Source organism: Mesoplodon mirus (genome assembly GCF_964341445.2).
Source record: "Mesoplodon mirus genome assembly, chromosome: 9".
Taxonomy (NCBI): domain Eukaryota; kingdom Metazoa; phylum Chordata; class Mammalia; order Artiodactyla; family Ziphiidae; genus Mesoplodon; species Mesoplodon mirus.
This window is the reverse complement of record NC_138985.1, coordinates 22,881,671-22,906,009: the sequence shown is the minus strand read 5'-3', so window position 1 is coordinate 22,906,009 and position 24,339 is coordinate 22,881,671. Positions and strand designations below refer to the sequence as shown.

General features: G+C 42.6%; 1 protein-coding gene across 3 annotated transcripts in view; it reads left to right on the top strand.

Moving 5' to 3' along the window:
* Positions 1-24,339, top strand: part of LAMB1 (laminin subunit beta 1) — a 75,138-nt gene that overhangs the window by 16,081 nt on the left and 34,718 nt on the right. For all 3 annotated transcript variants that reach the window (XM_082632994.1, XM_082632995.1, XM_082632993.1), the window contains exons 8-15: positions 3,678-3,880; positions 8,247-8,367; positions 9,869-10,057; positions 10,312-10,491; positions 10,629-10,741; positions 11,879-11,958; positions 21,880-22,015; positions 23,279-23,437. In XM_082632994.1, the coding sequence (XP_082489120.1) occupies positions 3,678-3,880; positions 8,247-8,367; positions 9,869-10,057; positions 10,312-10,491; positions 10,629-10,741; positions 11,879-11,958; positions 21,880-22,015; positions 23,279-23,437 (1,181 nt within the window). The remainder of the gene's footprint in view (positions 1-3,677; positions 3,881-8,246; positions 8,368-9,868; positions 10,058-10,311; positions 10,492-10,628; positions 10,742-11,878; positions 11,959-21,879; positions 22,016-23,278; positions 23,438-24,339) is intronic.

Here is a 24,339-nt window from a genome sequence, read left to right as displayed (position 1 = left end):
CAAAAAAAGTTGACTTCTCTCTTACAAAATCACCGAGGGAGATTTACAGATAAAGTACCATTCACTTGCCGCAAGCAGGCTTACCAGATAAAATACAGGATGACACCCGGTTCAGTATGAATTTTCAGATAAATAACAAATCATTTTTTTCGGATAACCATGTCCCATGTGATATTTGTGACTGGTACGAGCCTATTCCATGCAATATTTGTGGTTAGTATAACCATGTGATATTTGGGACATATTGCTACTGCAATGATTGTTTATCTGAAAGTCAAATTTACTGAGCACCTTGTATTATTTTTGCCAAATCTGGCAACTGTAGCCATTAGGTCACCCAGGTTCCCAGGTTCCCTCTGTCTTGTAGTCTGTATCCACATGGTTAGACCTGGATCAACCCCACCCTGTCCTTGTCCCAACCTGTGGGAGGGGACAACTAAAGAGCAAGCGACCTGAAGCCGTACATCACATCCGTTCACACCCCACTGGCCAAAATTAGTCCCCTGGCTACACCGCAGGAGATGTGAGATGCTCTAGCTGGTGGCTGTGTGCGCTCTCAAACTCTTGGCTAGGGCTCTTATTGTCAAAAGAAGAAGAGAAGAAAGAATCCTGGGGGAAATTTTGAGGTCTCAGCCATATTCAATGTGCTCATTAAGATGAGGGTTGCAGTTGCATTTCACAGATGAGTCAACTGAGGCTCAGAGTTGGACTCACACGTATAAAGTGACATGGCTATGTAATGAGAGATCCTGAACACACGTGTTATGATTCTTAGATCAGAGTGCTTTCCAGCATCCAGCAACCAGGCTCATGTCTTTACAGAAATACACTTTGATCTTCTTGGTAGGCAGAATGGGCTTTGGAGTCCGACACAGCTGGGTTTAAGTCCCAGCTCCAGCGTGTTAGAGCTCTGTGACCTTGGGCAAGTCCTTTACTTACAACTTTTTTTGTTTTAGCTTCTACTTTTTCATCTGTAAATGGAGAGTCATGTTGACCTTCTGGTGGTTGTGGATGGAAAATGAATAATGTAGATAAATGACTCACCAAGGTGCCCAACGCACAGAAAATGTTGGGTCCGTGAAGCTGCTGCTGCTGTTGTGTCGTCACTGCCATCAGCTGTCACTCAGGCCTTCTGTAGCCCGGGTCCTGCACCTCAGAGTGAGGATAAGGCCCCCTCTCCAGCTACTGAGGTGCAGTCAGTTGAGCAGAGGTGGGGTGAGGTCTTGCTGATCTTTCTCAGTGGAGCATGGCCCTCCTTTGAACCAAAGCCCCGTGGCACTTCCTGGCTCACAGCAAGGGAGACTAGAATGGAAGGAGTCCAGGGAATATTGCCAGAAAAGTGCTGTTTCCCCACTTAATTTTACATATGGCGCAGACTGTGTCTGGTCTGTAATTTACTCAGTCATTCTACTGTCAAACAAATATTTAGTTTAAAGTTTTATTTTTTAAATTTTTTTGGAGTATAGTTGATTTACAATGTTGTGTTAGTTTTAGGTGTACAGCAAAGTGATTGAGTTACACATGTACATATATTTGTTATTTTTCAGACTGTTTTCTCGTATAGATTATCCCAGAATATTGAGTAGAGTTCCCCGTGCTATCCAGTAGGTCCTTGCTGGTTATCTGTCTTGCATATAGTAGTGTGTGTGTGTGTTCATCCCAAGCTCCTGATTTATCCCTCCCCCACCCGCCGCCATGTTTCCCCTTTGGTGAGCATAAGTTTGTTTTGGATATCTGTAAGTCTTTCTGTTCTGTAAATAAGTTCATCTGTATCATTTTTTAAAATTAGATTCCACATATAAGCGATATCATATGACATTTGTCTCTCTCTGTCTGACTTACTTCACTTAGTGTGATATCAAACAAATATTTAATGGTACATGCAGCCCTGTGCCATTTCTGAGTGAGCTCTGGGAGGCCTGCCCTCCCCGCTCTCAAAATCCAGTTGCGAGAAATGTCCACACAGGCTCCATGACCAACACCTCCTGGGTCCGTAAAAGGACTCACGGTCTGGTCCTTTTGGGTGAAATTTGTGGGACTTGGAGAGTGTGCTGCCATTATAATTCTGTTGTCTTTGGCTGTTAAAGGGCATCAGAAAACCTATTCCTATATTAAAGAAGCATCCACTGTAAGAGATCATGCTTTGGATTTACTCTGTAATCAAGGGAACAATATCTCTTTAGTTGTCCCTATTGTTGAGGCCTCCGAAAGTCACTTCAAAAGTGATTGTGCCTCTTATAACAGCGGTAAATACGAGGCTTAGCTGTTGTTAAATATGGCAGGAGAGAGCGAGGGAGCTTATTTGCTCTGCTGAGGGCTTCCACAGAGATCACTCAAGGGCTTCTAAATACTCCAGCTGCTCTTCAAGTTTGTTGTTTGGCCTCTTGTCAATAGGCGCTTGTGCTCATATTGTGCAGGAGGAAATGTTGGCATTCAGAAATTCCATTCGGTGAAGTAGTACCACAGTTTCTCTGTTTAGTTTTTGACTTTTCAAAGAGCCTAAGTTGAATGCATGGACTCATGGGCTTTCTCTTTCAACCCACAGTTATTTCTATAGTCTTCATTGTAAGCTATGCATATATTATAAGTATTTAAAATTGTATCTGGGCTTTGAAAGTATCTGATGCATTGGGCCAATGCCCCGTTGTCCCGTGTTGTAAATTTTAAGAATCTATCAGCAGAAATGAAAGTAAAGCTTAGGAGCAATTTTAGGCTACAGAGCTAAAAGGGGAGGACAGGTGGACTAATCAATCTTTTGGGCTCCACTTCAGCCAGAGCCACTTAGTGATTAATGAAAACACTGATAGAGAAGATTGAATGACTCTTGGTTTATCAAGTTATTAGAGAATGTAATTGACAACCCCGCTTCTGTGGTAAGCATAGGCCTATAGACCCAGAAAAAGGAAGAAAAGATCAAATAAGAGACATTGGTCTAGAAGTAACTTCTATTTAGGAAAAAATAATTTGCCTCAGCATCCCAATACTAAGCTCCTTTATCTTCACGCCACTGTATTATATTGGTAATTATATTGGTCAACTGTAAAACTGAGACCCAGAAAGTTGTAGATTGTAACGGTGCTTCCACAATTGGTTGAAAAGTCAGGCCCTGGATTGTGGTTATTCTTTCATGTTAAATCGATTTTAGTAACTTGGATTTCACCTAAATGGTGGGAAATTTCAGATAGCATTTTCCTCTCCAAAGATAAACACAAAAATGTCTCTAATTGTCTTATAATGATAATGAGAATTGGAGTGCTTTGATAAGCTCTTTCCTACCTGAATGGAATTTTCTGATTTTGAGACTAATTGCTGTGGGAACCAGATGGTATTGCAATAGTTTAGATTACTGTGTGTTCAGTGGCTTCCGGCAATCATGCAACCGCATTTTTAAATTTCTCCGCCTCCACACTTCTTCCTGAGACATCAGTCTGCCAACAAATCCATCACAGAACAAATGTTCTTGTTAAATTGATGAGAAGGGAATAACCTTTCTTCGAGAGACTGTCACATTATGTTAACCTTTATTATTACGTGCATCTAGATCATGCGGGGGCGGTAGGCTTAAGCCATTTTTATTTGTCATGCCTTTCTATAAAGGAAAAAAACCAAGTTGTCTAATTGCAAAGGAAGCCTTGCTTCTTTGATCACACTTTTCATATTCTTGGTGACCTTCGTAGATCTCTTAAAAATCACCAACTTGAGAATCAAGTTTGTGAAACTACATACTTTGGGAGATAACCTTTTGGATTCCAGAATGGAAATCAGAGAAAAGTACTATTACGCGGTTTACGATATGGTGATTCGAGGAAACTGCTTCTGCTATGGCCACGCCAGCGAGTGTGCCCCGGTGGATGGATTCCACACAGAAGGAGAAGGAATGGTAAGTACACATTCCAGGCAGCTTCCTTCTTCGTACGGGTGATTCTAAAAAGCAGATGGAAGCTAGTATTACCTTAAGCCTTTTAATTTGGGGTCTTATTTTTCCAGACTGCTCTTTAGTCCTTTGTACCATTCCAGTGGTTGATTTTTTTTTTTCCTTTTCTGTTTGCTGATTTTCTTGGACTACGAGAATGTAAAGAATACTCATTTCATAGACACCGAATTTATGGAAATTGTCCCTGTGGGCTGCTGCTACAGTAGATATTTTAGTCAGTAAGGATTAAAGAGTTTTCTACATGACAGTCACATCTTCCTTTACTTGAGGGAATATTAAAAACCACAAGCATTCCAGCCTGCATGCCAAAAGGCATAAATTGACCCCAGCCCAGAGAACCTGGAAATTTGAACCTAGAACCACGGACACCATTTAGGAGTCAAACGGACTTTGTTTCTTGATCTTCTAATTTCATACTTTTCCCACTTTTATGCTGTTTTCAAATTATGTAATTTTAAAAATAGAGGACTTGGGTAACTTGCCAAATGGGTAACGTTAGGATATTTTACCAGTTTCTAAGTGAATTGTTGATTCTTGTTAGAATAGACCAGAGTTTAATTTGCCAAAGGGCCTTATGTAAGTACATGGCAGATGCGAATTGAAATCTTGCTCTCCTGACTGCACCAGGGCCTCCACTGGACTGTGGGCCTCGCTTTTTTTTTTAATTAAATAAATATTTTTATTTATTTTTTTGAATTTTTGAATTTTATTTTATTTTTTTATACAGCAGGTTCTTATTAGTTATCCATTTTATACATATTAGTGTATACATGTCAATCCCAGTCTCCCAATTCATCACACCACCAGCTCACCCCCCTGCCACTTTCCCCTCTTGGTGTCCATACATTTGTTCTCTACATCTGTGTCTCTATTTCTGCCCTGCAAACCGGTTCATCTGTACCATTTTTCTAGGTTCCACATATATGCATTAATATATGATATTTGTTTTTCTCTTTCTGATTTACTTCACTCTGTATGACAGTCTCTAGATCCATCCATGTCTCTACAAATGACTCAATTTCGTTCCTTTTTTATGGCTGAGTAATATTCCATTGTATATATGTACCACTTCTTCTTTATCCATTCATCTGTCGATGGGCATTTAGGTTGCTTCCATGACCTGGCTATTGTAAATAGTGCTGCAATGAACATTAGGGTGCATGTGTCTTTTTGAATTACGGTTTTCTCTGGGTATATGCCCAGTCGTGGGATTGCTGGGTCATATGGTAATTCTATTTTTAGTCTTTTAAGGAACCTCCATACTGTTCTCCATAGTGGCTGTATCAATTTACATTCCCACCAACAGTGCAAGAGAGTTCCCTTTCCTCCACACCCTCTCCACCACTTGTTGTTTGTAGATTTTCTGATGATGCCCATTCTAACTGGTGTGAGGTGATACCTCATTGTAGTTTTGATTTGCATTTCTGTAATAATTAGTGATGTTGAGCAGCTTTTCATGTGCTTCTTGGCCATCTGTATGTCTTTGGAGAAATGTCTGTTTAGGTCTTCTGCCCATTTTTGGATTGGCTTGTTTGTTTTTTTAATATTGAGCTGCATGAGCTGTTTATATATTTTGGAGATTAATCCTTTGTCCGTTGATTCATTTGCAAATGTTTTCTCCCATTCTGAGGGTTGTCTTTTCCTCTTGTTTGTAGTTTCCTTTGCTGTGCAAAAGCTTTTAAGTTTCATTAGGTCCCATTTGTTTATTTTTGTTTTTATTTCCATTACTCTAGGAGGTGGGTCAAAAAAGATCTTGCTGTGACTTATGTCAAAGAGTGTTCTTCCTGTTTTCCTCTAAGAATTTTAGAGTGTCCAGTGTTAGATTTAGGTCTTTAATCCATTTTGAGTTTATTTTTGTGTATGGTGTTAGGGAGTATTCTAATTTCATTCTTTTACATGTAGCTGTCCAGTTTTCCCAGCACCACTGTTGAAGAGGCTGTCTTTTTCTCCATCATATATCCTTGCCACCTTTGTCATAGATTAATTGACCAGAGGTGCGTGGGTTTATATCTGGGCTCTCTGTCCTGTTCCATTGATCTGTATTTCTGTTTTTGTGCCAGTACCATATTGTCTTGATGACTGTAGCTTTGTAGTATAGTCTGAAGTCAGAGAGCCTGATTCCTACAGCTCTGTTTTTTTCTCTCAAGACTGCTTTGGCTATTCGGGGTCTTTTGTGACTCCATACAAACTTTAAGATTTTTTGTTCTAGTTCCGTAAAAAATGCCATTGGTAGTTTGATAGGGATTGCACTGAATCTGTAGATTGCTTTGGGTAGTAGAGTCATTTTCACAATATTGATTCTTCCAATCCAAGAACATGGTGTATCTCTCCATCTGTTGGTATTGTCTAATTTCTTTCATCAGTGTCTTATAGTTTTCTGCATACAGGTCTTTTGTCTCCCTAGGTAGGTTTATTCCTAGGTATTTTATTCTTTTTGTTGCAGTGGTAAATGGCAGTGTTTCCTTAATTTCTGTTTCAGATTTTTCATCATTAGTATATAGGAATGCAAGAGATTTCTGTGCATTAATTTTGTATCCTGCAACTTTATCAAATTATTGATTAGCTCTAGTAGTTTTCTGGTGGCATCTTTCAGATTCTCTATGTATAGTATCATGTCATGTGAAAACAGTGACAATTTTACTTCTTCTTTTCCAATTTGTATTCCTTTTATTTTTCATCTCTGATTGCCGTGGCTAGGACTTCCAAAACTATGTTGAATAAATGTGGTGAGAGTGGACATCCTTGTCTTGTTCCTGATCTTAGAGCAAATGCTTTCAGTTTTTCACCATTGAGAATGATGTTTGCTGTGGGTTTGTCATATATGGCCTTTATTATGTTGAGGTAGGTTCCCTGTATGCCCACTTTCTGGAGAGTTTTTATCATAAATGGGTGTTGAATTTTGTCAGAAGCTTTTTCTGCATCTGTTGAGATGATCATATAGTTTTTATTCTTCAGTTTGTTTAATATGGTGTATCACATTGATTGATTTGTGTATATTGAAGAATCCTTGCATCCCTGGGATAAACCCCACTTGACTCTGCACCGGGGCCTCCACTGGACTGTGGGCCTTGCTTCTTGATGAAAGGTGTGCCTTGCTTAGTTGATGCTGGCCTTTTCAAAAATTGTTAGTGCTCATCTAAGAAGGTGAAGGTGCAGGACTGACTTGTATTCAACAGTCTAAAACTTCTGTCTTCCCTTGACTCCATTTAGAACCTTTATTGCACAGATAAACTTGAATTTTTAACAGAGCCTGAAGGGAGAATATGTCCTTCTAATCTTTTTGCTCCATCTTTCAGAGAGTGCCAGGTAGATGATATTTACTTCTCAGAGTAACAAATCCTGCGTGTAGCTAACCTCACGTAGTCATGTCACTACCATGCGCCTCACAGTATTTTGTACTGTTGGTTCAGATGCCGTAGTTCCTGTGGTATGGGCTTTGGGACTGGTTTTCAGTCTACGTAAAACCACCTTATAATGAGAGGAATTTAATCTTCTGCTAACTGCACTTTTGTCGAGGTGGGTTCAGGGTGGACCTGTCTGTCCTGTTTCTGAATTCCATCCTGTAGAAAGTAGTGTTAAGGTGAGGGATCCGTGAACGTGCATATTTGCTCGACGGAAAGAATTGATTTATCATTTATGTGCCTCAGGGGCTCAAGTGTGACTGGTGGTGTGGTGTAAAAGAGCACATCATGGTCCCTTACTGAAGCAAAATAATCTGTTTCTTTTTCTGGCATTTTATATTTCTTTCCTTAAAAATGTAAATGTGGTAACTGATTAATTCTTAAAATCTCATTTTGGGTTGAAAAAACATTTTTAAGTGCTGAGCTGGAAGTCAAAAACCAAACAAAGCAAGCAGAGAAAACCTGTCTTTTGTATGGCATGGGGTAAAGCTTGTAGTAAATTGAGTTGGTTCCCAGTGGTGTGTACACGTTTAGTTCTCCATTATAACTTTTGTTGATTTCTATTATAATAGATTTTTTTAACTGTTAAGTAACTAGTTTGTTTTTTAAAAAAATTTTTAAGTGACTAATTTTGTTCTTCTGTGTTTTTCTCATCAATACTTCAATAAGAATATTTATCCAAGTACCCGTTATATAGCAGGAACTCTTCCTAGAGTTGGGAATTACGGACATCAATAAGACAGGACGCACCGGGGGGAAGGGACAAAATAAAAACAAAGAAACCCTCATTGTGGTGCGCTACAGATGAGGATTAGTGTCAGAAGGGGTTGATATTTTCCATTGATTGTGGGAAAGGTCTGGCCGTTAGTATATCTCTTCCTTTGCTTTCTTCTGTTTTTGTAACTTTCAAGGTTCACGGACACTGCATGTGCAGGCATAACACCAAGGGCTTAAACTGTGAACAGTGCATGGATTTCTACCATGATTTACCTTGGAGACCTGCCGAAGGTCGAAACAGCAATGCCTGTAAAAGTAAGTCTCAGGCAAAGGGATGTTCTGAATCAATTCAGACCCCGGTATCCATTTTTGGAGTGGAGATGCTGTAACAGTACCTTGGTCTGCAAAAGGAAGAAAAGTTACTACCCTTTTCCCAGCCTCACCCTGATAATCCTAGGAAGCCACTATCCAGTCTATTAAATTAATCAATTAGTATTTGAGCAGCACCAATGTGTTTGGCAGATTTAGTAGAAGACAGAGATGCCACCCCTGACATTGTACCTGTTTTTAAGGCAAGATGACCATGAGCGAACAGTGAATGAAAACAATCGTGTGGTGGATCAGTAAGGTCTAAAAGAGACGGAGTATTTGTCAGCCTTGTTTCTGTGCCAGCCCAGCTGCAGCCTGTGGCATCTTTCCATCCACCCATCCCTCCCGATGCTATTCTCTGAGCAGAAGGGTAGTTTGCAACACCACCACCCTGCCCCCCCCCCACAGTGATTCTGATAGACTATCATCCCTGCGAGGCGTGCCGTCTCTGCCCCCACTGAGGACTGTTCTAGGAGCTCAGAAAACAGTGAGGGCTGGAGTGGTCAAGGTTTTGTTAGTAAGGACGACCAGCTGGCCCTTAACAAATAGTTAGGATTGTTTAGGTAAAGAGAAGAAAGCGCAGGGGGGCGGGGGGTGGGGGGAGGTGGAAGGGAGTTCAGATAAGGAGAACACAAAACACAAGGCTCTAAGGACATTCTCACGACACGAGGGTTTAATTCATGATTCTGGGCTTTAATTAAAGCAATGTATCCAGGGCAGGACGACACAGTCCCTCCCTACAGGACGGATAAGGCCAGTGTGTAGAGCCCCGTGAGGGCCCCAGTGACAGAAGCTTCACTGTGAGAAGACAAGAGTCGTCGATGGGGGTTGTTGAGCGTGAGAGAGAGATGGTTCAAGCTGGGTTGGACCAAGAGGACTCCGCCGAATGGGCTAGAGGAGGGACAGCATGACCCAAGAAGGCCGGCTGGATGGCTGTTAAGGGTCTGATTAACAGAACCTGGCCTGGTGTGGTGGTGGGAATGAGAAGCAAGGGAATCCGGCCTTCATACCACGTTCCTCAAAGCCCGCAGCCCAGACAGGCTTCCCCAGGAACATACCTCGTAGAAAACCCTCTGGAGGGACGTATTCCCATCCCACCCTGAGCATGACCCAAACGCTTTTCCATGCAGTGCAGCCTTCCTGTGAGCGAGTCTCCAAGGGGGACTTCCCGCAGAACTTTTCAACTTTTTATAGCCCATTCTCTTCCAAAGAGGGCAAGTGAGGTTATTTCATAAAGGTCACACTCGGAAGGTTTCCAGCATGGCTTAGGATTTAAACTGATGTCGTAAGCAGATGCGTCCTTTTCACCGCCAGCGCCTACTTGTTCATTGCCATTTTGCCTGAACTTCGTCCCCAGTTTCCAAAAGGAGCTTCCTTCCCACCAACCCCATCCTCCCCCGGTACGTAGATTGAAAAGACTTCTCCTGCTGTGGGTCTTGTCTCGCAGAATGTAACTGCAACGAACATTCCAGCTCTTGCCACTTCGACATGGCGGTCTACTTGGCCACTGGCAATGTCAGCGGAGGGGTGTGTGATGAGTGTCAGCACAACACAATGGGGCACAACTGCGAGCACTGCAAACCGTTTTACTACCAGCACCCGGAGAGGGACGTCCGGGATCCTAACCTCTGTGAACGTATGTGGGGAGAGGTCACGATGGGGGGACCTGTTTCGGTCAGCTTTCAGCTGGAATAGTCTGCGAGTCACCATCCTTCTCCTAGGACTCAGACCCAGCCTTATTTTAGCTGCTGTATAGGGTGTCGGGGGTGGAATTTACTTAGTAGTCCAGCCTTTTTGAGTCTATTTTTGTGACATTTGGAGGGTGAAGGGAATATGTGTATTTCTACGTACACACACATTGTGTTACCTGATGCTTCTCATTCTCCTTAGAATGTACCTGTGACCCAGCTGGTTCTCAGAACAAGGGAATCTGTGACAGTTACACGGATTTTTCTACCGGTCTCATTGCTGGTCAATGTCGGTGTAAATTACACGTGGAAGGAGAACATTGTGATACCTGCAAAGAAGGCTTCTATGGTTTAAGCACGGAAGATCCATTTGGTTGTAAACGTAAGTACGTGTGTTCAAAAAGTTTGGGAGTTCTCATGTGCACGTGATTCCCATTTTACTTTGCAATTCTTAATCCAGTCGACTACTACAGACTCACTTGGTTTGTGTTTCTTTACTTCATTTTATCTTTAATGAAGCTTGTACTTGCAGTCCTCTGGGAACAATTCCTGGCAGGAATCCTTGTGATTCTGAGACTGGTTACTGCTACTGTAAGCGTCTGGTGACAGGACAGCATTGTGACCAGTGTCTGGTAGGTAAATCGTAATTACATGGGATGGGTGGTTTGTGGATATGACATTTCAATAGAGAACGATTTTCACAGTTGTAGATTCTGCCATCACCCTTTTATGTAAATATTAATATTAAAAGCCACGAGCAGACAATTCACAAAAGAGGAATTACTAATGAATAATTTTGACAAGATATTCACCATCGCTGTTAGAGTTGCAAAATAAAACCACAGTGAAGTACCATCTTTACAGACAAAACTAACAGAAGTTTTTAAAAAAAAATAGGAATGCTGACTGTTAAGTGAGGGGCGGGTACTCGTGTGCTACTGATGGAAATACAGACTGGTTCATACTTTGTGAAAAGTGTTTTGCAGATGTGTATCCATAGCCTGTAGAAATGTGCATCCCCTTTGACCCAGTAATCCCACTTCTGGGAATCTATCCTGATGAAATAATCAGAAAATTGGACAAAGATGTATTCACCAGAAGACTCATTGCATCTTTTATTAATCATAACAAAAATAACTTGGAAGCAACAGTAGGGAAAATAGTTAAATGAATGTGGGTGTTTCTGTGCAGTGTGGTATTTGGTTGCCATTGAAAATGATGGTAACATGAGGAAATGCTTATGCTGGTGTGAAAAAAATAAATAAAAGAACACAGGATGTGAGTAGTATCTTGACTAGGGAAAAAGTTCATCAAGAAAAACAAAATCTGGAAGGAAATAGACCAAAAAGTTCACTGTAGTGATTCTGGGTGGAGTAATTATGAGAGTAATTTTTATATTTTTTAAAACATTTTTGTGATTGCTGTCGTATTACTATCTCACCGCCAGAGTAATTCCAGAGAAGAAAATTGGCATGTTTGCTGCTATAGCTCACGTTAATTCTTGGATGAAGGCGATTTACAGGGCAAAGAAACTGCTCTGATCTGGGGTTACCATGTGGGTTTGTGCAACCCTCTCTGACCCCAGTGACCCACAGCTTGGGTTCTTTATGCTAGAATACTCCTACTCACACCTATTGTAGGCTTACTGCTTTCACGGTGCAGATGAACGTTTGGTGGAACATCCAAAACACGCCATAACTTGTCTCTTGCTGCGTCTATGGTGTAATTACAGGAACCCCCCTTTAGATGTTTAATCTTTTGTTCTGCAGCCGGAGCACTGGGGCTTAAGCAACGACTTGGATGGATGTCGACCTTGTGACTGTGACCTTGGGGGAGCCTTAAACAATAGGTGAGTGGAGCTGCTCTGACACTCTTGCGCTCAGTCACCCCCAGTGTCTTTGCGGCCTCTAGGACGAGGGTGACGTTCAGTGTCTCCTAAGAAGATAGAGTGCATTCACCTTTGCTTTGACTGCCTGAGAATCACTTTTACCTGTGCTCTCAAAGTTTTCAAAGGTTTATTCATTCCAAGAGTTAGCTTTGAAGCCTTCTCTAGTCTTTGTTTCTTGGGTTTTTTATTTTGTTTTTTCATGTTTCTTTAGTTTTTGTCTTTTTTTTTAATTGAAGTATAGTTGAGTTACAATATTGTGTTATTTTCAGGTGTTCAGCACAGTGTTCATACACAGTTATATATGTGTATATTCAGTTATATATGTGTATATTCAGTTGTATATATATGTTCTTCAGATTCTCTTCCCTTATAGTTTATTATAAAATATTGAGTATAGTTCCATGTGTTATATAGTTGGTCCTTGTTGGTTATTGTTTCTTGGTTTTTAATAGTGTTATTTGTTTTGTATTTTACTTTTTAGTATTTTTTAAATTATGGAAACAGTGTATGCCCATGGTTTTAAAAAAAAGTTCAAACAGTTCAAACAGGTATCCTGCCTTTTTTCCCCACCAAGTTCCATTGCCTTGAAGTGCCACCGTTAACAGTTTCTTGTGTCTCTCTAGAAATTAATAATAGTGCTCAAAATACCTATAAAAATGACAGTTTTCTTCCTCTCATTTCTTTTGAAATCATCTTAGATGTTACTTTTTAAACAAGACAAGTACAAAGGAATATAGTCCATGATTTCCTACTTAGCTTAACATTTTTTATAAATCAAATAATATATGTATGTACATTACTGTGCAACTTGTTTTTTTAATCTAGAGGTTTTTATATCAGCATCTATTCATCTACCTCTTTTTGTGTGTTCTATCATGTGATAGTGCCATGATTTATTGATTTCTGTTTTTTGGTTTTCTTTCTTTTCAAAAATGTTGCAGTGAATATCCTTATTGGTAATCTCGATGAGTGTTCGTAGACATATCTATAGATTGGGTTCCCAGTGATGGAAGTGCTAAGTCAAAGTACATGTGCATTTTCTATTTTACTAGAGGATGTCAGGTTGTTCTCCAGACATATGGTGCTAGTCTATTTTCCTCCCAACCAGTTACAAAGTACCTTCTTCCCCAGTCCCCCCACCAGCAGCTGGTATCATCAAAACTTTTATTTTCACCAGTTTAAAAGACGGAAAATGCAGTCCCATTTTGATTTGTGTAAAGGCTCTTCATTTTATTCTTCACTATTTCATTTTTTCCAACTTGCGGGTACATTAATGAAAATTACATACAATAATTTTAGTGACTTAAATAGGTTGATATTCCTTGAATTGGTGAGACATGACCCTCTCCTCAAAATGATCAAAGTACACATTTTGGCAAGATGTTCAATTTGTGGGAGTTGGATTAATTACCTTTGAGTCGTCTCTGTGTGTTACTGGATCAGATTCAGAACATCTGGTAAAAATAGCATAAGTGACTGTTGGGAGGATAGACAGATGTTTCCTTGTGGCCCAGGATCTTCCCCGGGAGAACGTGCTGAATTCATTGAGTAAGCCTCATGGATTCAAAAACTGACTCTCTTACAGGAAGATTTCCCAACACCGTAGTAGTCTGCTTGGGCAGGAGTGAGATTTTAGGCAGCAAGAACATGATCTGTTTGGCCTCCGTATTGGGGTTTGTTCTGTTCCAGATCATGCAGTGAACTTGGGACGGCATGTTGCCTCCGGAACTCCAGGGTGAATGCCTGTTCTTAGAAAACCTCCAGAGGGGAGGAAGCGAGGATAATTCCATAAAGGAGGAAAGCGAGACCAACTGCTCTCTCTGCTGATGAAGCCACTTCCCTGACTTCCCTTGGTGACCCCCAGAACACAAGCTGATGATTCCTTTCGTAATTGACTCCTCAATTCAAAGCTCTTGCCACTCCGAAAATGCTTCTCGATTAGAGGAAAGTGGCATACGTAACTCTCCAAATTATGTCCTAAACTCAGGAATGTCCTGTGTTCCTTTACCCTAAATGGTTTTTGTTGCTTACACTCCCTTCTTCTCTCTCGCTCGTCCGCACATGCTTCCTGTCTCTAAATGCACCCACGCACAGCCCCTGGCCTGCCCCTAATCTCTCCTGCAAAAAATGTGCAAAACCCAGAATGTGCTAGTCAAGAGAGTTTGTGAAACAAACTAGTCAAGAGGGTTTGTGAAGTTTTTTTTTTTTCAATTTTGATTGGCGTAGAGTTGCTTTACAATGTTTTGTTAGTTTCTGCTGTACAGCAAAGTGAATCAGTTATACATGTATACGTATATCCTTTAGTGAAGATTTTAAAGTGGGTAATTTGATCTTTCTAGCATGATGGATGAAATAAATGCCTTATCTTTTGGCATCATTGGTGGGGGAAGAAAAGAAACTTTCAAGATGCCTCTAGTCTTGTGACTCTTCAGGGTTTTATAGTCATCCTTTTCAAGGTTGTTTTTCCCCACAGGACTTTACGAGTCCCAAAGAGGTGACAGAGGTCTGTCTTCTAAAGCACCAGTTCTTCTAGAATGCTTGGTGCATAGCAGATGCTCAGGATCATACTTGCTGAATGATTGATTTGTTGCAGACAGTCATAAATATCTTCCACCTGACAGTATTATCGTACTTTGCTTTGCCTCAGACACATGTTGAGTAAATGTTGACTGAATAAAAGAATTTGAGAAACAAAAGATTTTTACGATATAAAAAAATTAAACATGCCCTCCTCGGGACAGGCAATCTCTAAATCAATCCCAAAACATTCCTTAGTTACTTTGGCTAGGGCTAGATTAAGTGTAAAGTCATGAAGTGGAAAAAGTTTTTAAATGTTTAATGAGCTGAGTGGCTTTTGGTAGAACAATTAAAGTGTGTAATCCATGCCTATTATATTGACAGCTAGTCTGAACTTTGGAATATTTTAAAGTAAGACCTAATTGATTTAAATAACGTGACTCAAACCAGGTTAATGACGTTTTGCCTAGTAGATAACCTGCTTTTTTTTTTTAATTTATTATTTATTTTGGCGCATCGGGTCTTAGTTGCGGCACGCAAGATCTTCGTTGAGGCACGCGGGATCTTTTGTTGCGGCGCGCGGGCTTCTCTCTAGTTGTGGCGTGCGGGTTTTCTCTTCTCTGGTTGTGGCACGCGGGTTCCAGAATGCGTGGGCTCTGTAGTCTGCGGCACGCAGGCTCTCTAGTTGAGGTGTGCGAGCTCAGTAGTTGTGGCCATGGCATGTGGGATCTTAGTTCTCCGACCAGGGATCAAACCCGCATCCCCTGCATTGCAAGGCGTTTACTGCTGGACCAGTGGGGAAGTCCCCTAACCTGCTTCAATGAATAAATAAGTGTGGTTGCTAAGTAAATGCTGCTTGCAACTGTTTAAGACGTTGAAAAATAGAAGCAGCTTGACAGCAGCCTTCAAAATTATTTCATCAGTTAAATTTAGGACTTTGATACCTGGCTTGAAGCCCACCACTTTCTTCTGAAGACCTCTCCTTTCTCCTTCTTAGACTGAAGGCCCCAACCCTCCCTTAATGTGAAAACACATTACTTCTGCATCTTTGTTAGCACTCATTCTGCTTTGTGTTATAGCTGTTTGTATTTGAAAGGTCTCTTTGGACAGGGATCTTGTCTTAGCTGTTTTTGCATATTCTTTTGTCCCCAGCCCATTGATAGGTGTTCAGTAAATGAGCTGAAATTTATTGTACTTCGAAACCAGAGCAGAAGTTAATAGATATTTTCATCAACGTATGGGATAACTGTGGTGTATCTAACCCTTTGTTAACTGCTATGGCAGCTGGACATAAAGAGATCATCGAACATAGCTCCTACCCTTTAAGAACCTATTCTAGTTGTAGGGGAATTGGCGGTGGAGGTTGGGTGGAGGGGTGGTGGGAAAGCTGCTCTGGATAGAAGGGATGGTGCTGACTCTGCTCATCACTGGGGAACCAGCTCTTACTTGTAATCAGTATTTTGGAGGAGATTTCAGCGTTGAACAGAGTAGTGGTCCTTGTGAATGATGATTTTTATCCTTTAATGTTTTTCTTTTGCTTTATTTCTTAGTAGTAAAGTTGAGATTGTACAGTATTCTCCCTGCTCATCACTGTTTAAATGAAAGGGTTTTCCTTCCAAGAGTTACCAGTTGCTACATTTATGAGAAATATGTGTTTTTGAGAAATGATCTTTTTATAAAATTTATTTTATTGACGTATAGTTGATTTACAATGTTGTATTTCTGCTGTACAGCAAAGTGATTCAGTTACACATTTCTATACATTCTTTTTCATGTTCTTTTCCATTATGGTTTATCACAGGAGATTGAATATAATTCCCTGTGCTATACAGTAAAACATTGTTGTTTATCCATCCTATACATAATAGTTTGCATCTGCTCAACCTAAACTTCTAATCCATCCCTCCCCCCACCATGCCCCCAGCAACCACAAGTCTGTTCTCTGTGTGTCTGTTTCTGTTTTGTAGATAAGTTTATTTGTGTAATATTTTAGATTCCACATATAAGTGACATCATACGATTTTTGTCTTTCTCTGTCTGACTTACTTCCCTTAGTATGATAATCTCTAGGTCCATCCATGTTGCTGCAAATGGTATTATTTCGTTCTTTTTTATGGCTGAGTAGTATTCCATTGTGTATATATGTACCACATCTTCTTTATTCATTCATCTGCCGATGGACATTTAGGTTGTTTCCATGTCTTGGCTATTGTAAATAGTGCTGCTATGAACATGGGGGTGCATATATCTTTTCTTTTTTTTTCTTTTTAAGAATCAATTTTATTTTTTGGCTGCGTTGGGTCTTCATTGCTGCATGCGGGCTTTCTCTAGTTGTGACGAGCAGGGGCTACTCTTTGTTGTGGTGCGTGGGCTTCTCATTGCAGTGGCTTCTCTTGTTGCGGAGCATGGGCTCTAGGCGTGCGGGCTTTAGTAGTTGTGGCTCGCGGGCTCTAGAGCGCAGGCTCAGTAGTTGTGGCGCACGGGCTTAGTTGCTCCGTGGTGGAATCTTCCCAGACCAGGGATCGAACTTGTGTTTCCTGCATTGGCAGGCGGATTCTTAACCACTGCGCCACCAGCGAAGTCCGCATGTATCTTTTCGAATTACAGTTTTCTCTGGATATACGCCCAGGAGTGGGATTGCTGGATCATATTGCAACTCTATTTTTAGTTTTTTAAGGAACCTCCATACTTTTCTCCACAGTGGCTGCACCAACTTACATTCCCACCAACAGTGTAGGAGGGGTCCCTTTTGAGAAATAATCTTGGCCTTTACCCTTTGAGGAAAAAAATAGGGCTTGTGTTAGGTTTCTGTTGCTGCCATAACAAATTACCAGCACTTAGTGGCCGAAAACAACATAAATTTATTATCTTACAGTCCTGTATGTCAGACACGGTCTCAGGGGACTAAAATCAAGGTGTCGGTAGGGCCACATTTCCACCTGGAGGTTCTGGGGAAACTTTTTCCTGCTCATTCTTGCTGTTGGCAGATTTCAGTTCGTTTGGTTGTAGGATGCAGTTCCCGTTTTCCTGCTGGCTGTCAGCTGAGGGCTGTTCCCAGCTTCTAGAAGCTGCCCACATTCCTTGCCTCTTTGTTTCACCTTCACAACCAACAACGGTGGGTCAGGTCATCCTCGCGCCACAGCTCTGACCCACTCCCCTGCTTTCCTCTGCTGCTTCTAAAGATTCATGTGATTGGCTTTGGCCCACCTGGTAACCCAGGGTAATCCCCCATCTCGAGGTCCTTAACCTTGATCTCATTAGGAAAGTCCTTTGTGCCCCATGAGGTGACATATCCACCGATTCCAGGGATGAGGATGTGGACATCTTTGGGAATCATTACTCTGCCTGCCACGGGCCCTGATATATTGTGTTTTATGTCTTTTTCCTACCTCACCGATCCAGTGAATTGCATCTGTATCTAGTTACAGGGACATTGGGGTGTGGGGAAACATACAGCATTGTCAGACGTACCATTTCTATCTGATTTGATTTTGCTTGAACACAGGAAAGAACTGGCACGTGATAAATCTTTTTCCTCTCTCGGGAGGAGGCGGGATTTGAGCTTTGGGGTGAAGGCACACAGGTGGGATGACCTGGTCTGATCTCGACCGTGTCTGCTCACGTTTCTCCATGAGCCCTCTCGGCTCCTGTCTTCCTGTCTCCTCTCTGCGGCCTTCAGGCCCACCTCTGTCCCGGTGTCCCCTCGTCTCCTCAGTCAGGTGAGCAGCGTCTTCCTCTCACCTGCCGTTCTTTGCTCTTAGCTCTGTGTGGGCACTGCCTGCATTTTGATTGGTTGTACTGGGCAGTTGCCTTATTGTTTATCCCCCTTGGTTAGATTGGAAGTGCTGTAGGGCAGGAACTATATTTTCCTCCCATTTTTCTTTCTCCATATCATTTCACTGGAAATAATGGACTTAACAAGGAAGGTAGGATTGGTTCAGAAGACAGTTGACAGGGACTTCCCTGGCGGTCCAGTGGTTAAAACTCTGCGCTTCCACTGCCGGGGGCACAGGTTCGATCCCTGGTCGGGGAACTAAGATCCCGCATGCCACGAGGTGCAGCCAAAAAAAGGAATAAATAAAGAGCTGACATGGACTAAAATGGGAGGGTCTCGACACCAGGAAGCACAGCTGCCAGGGCTAATATCTGCTCAGTAACTATTTGTGGAAGAGTATGAGTGTGGCTCAGCTAAAGCCAAGGGTGGGCACCCGAAAGAGAAGCAGTTGTTTTCAGAGGAGGGGTTATAGAGGCTGCGGGAAACCAGGCAGAGGCTCCGTGACTTGATAGAAGAAGAAACAGTTATGGGTTTGGGGGAAGGCGGGGCTTTGGGAAGGTTGGTTTGGCCGTGTAGCTGGATGATCTGGTTAGCGGGGAGAGAGAGGAACTGGAGAGATCAGCTCGGGAGGTGGCTGGAGTAACAGGTGTAGAACGATGACACATGGGACTAGGGTAGCCGCAGTGACAATGAGAGGAAACGGCTGAGTCAAGAACTGTCTTGAAATAACACGTGTTATATTGAGGATAAAGGGAAGATTACGTCTCACCTACATCAGATGAATTTTTTTTTTTTTTTTTTTTTGCGGTACGCGGGCCTCTCACTGCTGTGGTCTCTCCCGTTGTGGAGCACAGGCTCCGGACGCGCAGGCTCCCACGGGCCCAGCCGCTCCGCAGCATGTGGGATCTTCCCGGACCGGGGCACAAACCTGTGTCCCCTGCATCGGCAGGCGGACTCTCAACCACTGCGCCACCAGGGAAGCCCAGAGGAATTTTTTAAAATTAAAGTATAGTTGATTTACAATGTGTTAATTTCTGCTGTACAGCAAAGTGATTCAGATATATATATACGCACACACACACACACACACACATATGCACACACACATTCTTTTTTATATTCTTTTCTGTCATGGTTTATCACAGGAGATTGAATAGAGTTCCCTGTGCTCTACAGCAGGACCTGTTGTTTATCCATTCTCTATATAATAGTTTGCATCTGCTAATCCCAACCTCCCAATCCATCCCTTCCCCCTCTCCCCCTTGGCAAGCACAAGTGTGTTCTACATCAGAGTAATTTTAAATCTGCTGACGGAAATAGCAGAGCTGAAGATAAGTCTGTGTGAGGTGGCGAACAGTTTGGGACAGGATGAATTAGAGGTGATGGCTGGGCAAACCGTGGAAATGTCCCATCCACGGCTGGAGGGGTGCGACCAGAGCACAGTCGTGAGTCAGAAGTAAGAGCTGCAGGTGAGCGCCACCTGCAGGGGGCAGGTGAAGCCCCAAGAATGAGTTCACCAAAGGGTGTTGAGTGCCTACCGGTGACAAGCGTTCAAGTGTGTGGACACAGGCGTGTGGCTGTGGAGCTGACATGAGGGGAATTCCCTGCACAGGGTCAGGTCCTGGTGAGTTGTTTCTTCTTTCCAACTGTGCTGTGGGTAAAAACCTCTCGGGACTCTGCCAGCTGTCTCTATCCTTGCCTTCGTTGGCTTGTTCTCTAGTAAATGGATGACATTGGAAAGAATCTGGGCGTTTTCTTCTTTGGTGGTTCACGTTTGAGACATTTGTTCCCTCAGTAAACATCTGCTGGGGAGGAAAGGGATTTTCTTTTGTCCCCGTGATGTCATGTCTGACGCCTGAATTTTGGAAAATGGCTTTTGGTGGATTAGCTCAAAAGAGGTCTAGGTCCTAATTGGAACAAGCTTTCCTCCTCTGGGAATTGTCTACAGGATGTTGAGTGTGTTCTTATCCCTGTAGGATAAAAACTATTTACATGACATAAAGGAAGAAGACTTCAGCTGGACCATGACAGGGCTGTTCGGGGCATTTTTAATAAAGCTCTGAGTGTTCAGTCTTCCTGTGAGTTGTAACTTGCCTTAGGTATTTGGTTTAAAATGAAGTTTGGGACGAGAAAAAAAAGAACTCCGGGAATAGGTTTAAAGTAACAATTCCAAATCACATCTTGACTTTAATGAAGTAAAAATAGATGCATGTAATTCAGGGCTTTTTCTTTTTTTTAGTTGAAGTATAGTTGATTTACAATGTTTCAGGTATAGAGCAAAGTTGTCAATAATTGTCCAACAAGAGAGGAAGTGATCAATGTCTTAACAATAAAGATAGCAAACAACTGAAGCCTCAGAAGGCACCATTTGAGAAGAGGAGAGGGAGGGAACCACACAAGCCTTCATGAAGGGATGACAGTTGAAAAATCAGGAGGATTTGAAGACACAGTGCGTCAACTTTAATGGTGACAGCTTAGTTGTTGATGTGTCGCGTACATCATTTCTCTTGCAAGGAGGAGGTGGCACGACGGAGAAGGTGGTTCCTTCTATGGGTTGGGGAGTGATGGTCAGGAAACACCACAGCGGGAGAGATTTGTGAGCTGAATCTTGAAAGAAGAGTGGGTGGATCTTTGCTGGGTAAATAAGGGATCAGGGCATTCCAGGCTGCAGGAACCACACAAGCAAAGGGAAGGGGTCATGCGTCCCCCAGTGCATTGGAAAAACTCTTAAGTAGTTCATTGTGGTTGCAGAGGTGAGGGCAGAGGTGAGGCTGGGAAGGTAGAGAAGAACCAGCTGGTGGGGGGCCTGGTGCACCTCCCCGAGACCATCGTGCCTGGAAGTGATGTGGTTAATGCATCTCATAAGGGTCATTCAGGCAGCTCTGGGGGAAGGTGGAAGGAAGTTCAGGCTGGGAAGTTGGAAGATTGGCAGTAAGGCTACCAATTAGAGGACTGTGACTGCTTTTACTGTGAGCGAGAGAGAGAAGAAAGGCGTAGCCTAGTCAGTGCAAAGCGGGGAGAGGATACACAAGACGCTAGGAGGGGAAATCACCGAATTTGGTTCCTGATTGGCTATGAAGAAGGAATCTAGAGAAGAACTTCTGGCTTCTGATGTGGTCGACTCTGGGTAGTGTGAAGTCTTCTCCCCAGGAGAGAACATGGGAGGGATGGGGTGCTGCTTTCTGGGATTTCTGATTAGCCTCTGGGACAACTAAGTTGGAGCTGTCCTTCTGGGAGCTGGATATTAGATGTGAGGCCCAGGAAAAGGGGTTCCATTTGCAAAAGATAGATCAATGCAAGAACATATGTGACAACTACAGAAAACCTTAACGTGGCACAGATGGGGCATAGTCAAGAGAGCAAGGGAGATAAAACCGAAAGACCAGGTCACTGAGAGCTTTCAACCTCAGGAGTCCGGGATTAATTTGTGGGCAGTGTTTCTTTCCGTGTACTTATTTTCTGCAGGAAGTAAGAAAACCCTACCTGAATATTTCACCCCACTTACTATTTAATGGCAAACGTGGATCTGCTTCCAGTGGGGTCATTATGAACGTGGTGAGCACAACTGACCAGCTCTCCTTCCTTTCCAGTTGCTCTGCAGAGTCAGGCCAGTGCGTCTGCCGACCCCACATGATCGGACGCCAGTGCAACGGAGTGGAATCTGGTTTCTACTTCCCCACCTTGGATCACTACATCTACGAAGCAGAAGAAGCCAACTTGGGGCCTGTAAGTAGGGGGGTGCTGGCCAGGTGGGTAAAGCAGAGTATGGGGGGCGGGCAGTAATGGCCATACACATTTTGTAAAGAGACCAAGTAAGAAGCATCTCATCAGTGAGCACGAAATAAGGGCCAGGAGCAGGCCTTCTTGAGAACAGTCGTATTTAAAGCGTAAGTAAATCCGTAATGCAGAAGGAGACTTCGGAACATTCACTAGTAAGACTTTTGGTGTTTTTAGGCAGGTGGGTTTTTTTTTTTCTTTTTCCATTCTTTTCTCTACTGGTGCACCAGAGTTAGCTGGTATAGTAAATATTCAGAGAGGATAACTTCAGTTTTGTCACGCTGTGTAACAAGCCGTGCCCAAAGTTAGCGGCTTCAAATATATGTCTGGCACTTCAGCTGGGACGGCGGAAACAGCTGGAGGCCAGCTGGGTGCTGTTCTCCAAGCAGCTGTCTTGAGCTTCCTCACAGCATGGAGGTGTCTGGACAGTGAGAATTCTTACCTGGCATCTGGAGGAGGAAACAGAAACTGCCAGGTCTCTCAAGGTCTGGGCTGAGAAGTGCCCGAATGTCATTTTCTCGCACTTTGCTGGTCCCAAGGCACAAGGCCAGACCAGATTTTGAGGGCAGGGGAACATAGGTCCCACCTCATGATGGGTAAGGCTGCACACACATACATTACAGGGAATGAAGGACTTCATCTCTGGAGGTAGCTAATCACAGTTACTATATGTAATCCTGTGAACAAACTCAAATGCACACTTGAGTTAAGCAACTCAAATTGATCCATTCTCAGCCTTACAAACAGAATGCACTCATCAGTAGTGAACATTCACGGTTGTAACAAGTTTCCTCACTTGGATGTGGCGCCTGAAACAAATACCAATGAGAATGACAGAAATACATCCTCTAGATATCGGGCTAGCCTTGTGGAAATCTGGGACATACCTGGTCACTCCTAGGCTTGCTAGTAACGGCATTTGAGATGTTCTCTTTCCTTCCTTCATGCTCATTTTCCTGGTTATATCATAGAAGGTATATCCTAAGCCTTAAGCCCATCTCCAATGTCCCAAGACTACCTCAACCTAAAAACTGAAAAGAAACCAATTACCTGTTTATAAAGCAAAAAATTATACAGTCTACTGGAAAATATGACTGCAAAAAATGGGTTTAATATCTACAGTATTGGACCTTTGGGTGACTTCAGATTTCTTTGACTGTTACATTGAATTCCATTTCAAATAAAGCATCAGTCCTGTCCCCTTGTCCTTAGGGGGTCAGCATAGTGGAGCGGCAGTTTATCCAGGACCGTATTCCTTCCTGGACTGGAGCAGGCTTTGTCCGAGTGCCTGAAGGGGCTTATCTGGAGTTCTTCATCGACAACATACCGTATTCTATGGAGTATGACATCCTAATTCGCTATGAGCCACAGGTAACCCCTTGGTAGACTAATGCGGGGGGGATATTGGTAGAAAAATCTTTCTTCTAATGGACACTATGTCTTTGTGAATTGTGGAGGGTGCACTGTAACAGAGAGAACTCTCTCTGACTTTCTCTGCTCCTTGGAAGTAAAAATGTACATTTTTCTTCAGTTTCACAAACATTTAGTGATCTCCTTGTTAGGCACTTAGCCTTGCTGAGAACTGAGGTGGTGATGAGAATGTGCCAGGTTCTCTCCTTGCCTTGATGGCCTGCCCTGCCCAGGGATGGACACATGTCCCTAACTGCCATCAAAGGTGGAAAGTCTAAGAGCAGAGACACAAACAGGGCTGCAAGATGAGAGGTTCATACCAGCCGGACTGGCCAGGGGCTGCCAAAATGTTTACTAAAGAGTCAGTTGTAGGCCTTAAAACAGAGGTGGAATTTTGACACAAGAGGAAGTAAGGAATAGCATAAGCAGTGGAGAAGGGTGTTTTGAGCATCCTTCCACATAGCCAGGTAAGGGATATGGTTGGAGATGCTGTTAGGAGAAAAGCTGGCATCAGTAAATGAACTTGGACTCTTTACTAACAGGAAGCTGTCAAAGGGTTTGGGGCAAGGGATTGTCCTTATCTAAGCTGTGGGGTTTTGGGTTTTTTTTTTAATCTTCTTTTTTGCTTTTAAGTCAGAGAAAGACGAATATCATATGATATCACTTACATGTGGAATCTAAAATACGATAAAAATGAACTTATCTACAAAACAGAAATAGACTCACAGACATAGTAAACAAATTTATGGTTACCAAAAGGGAAAGTGGGGGAGGGATACATTAAGAGTTTGGGATTAATGGATGCACACTACTGTATATAAAATACATAATCAACAAGGACCTCCTGTATGGCGCAGGGAACT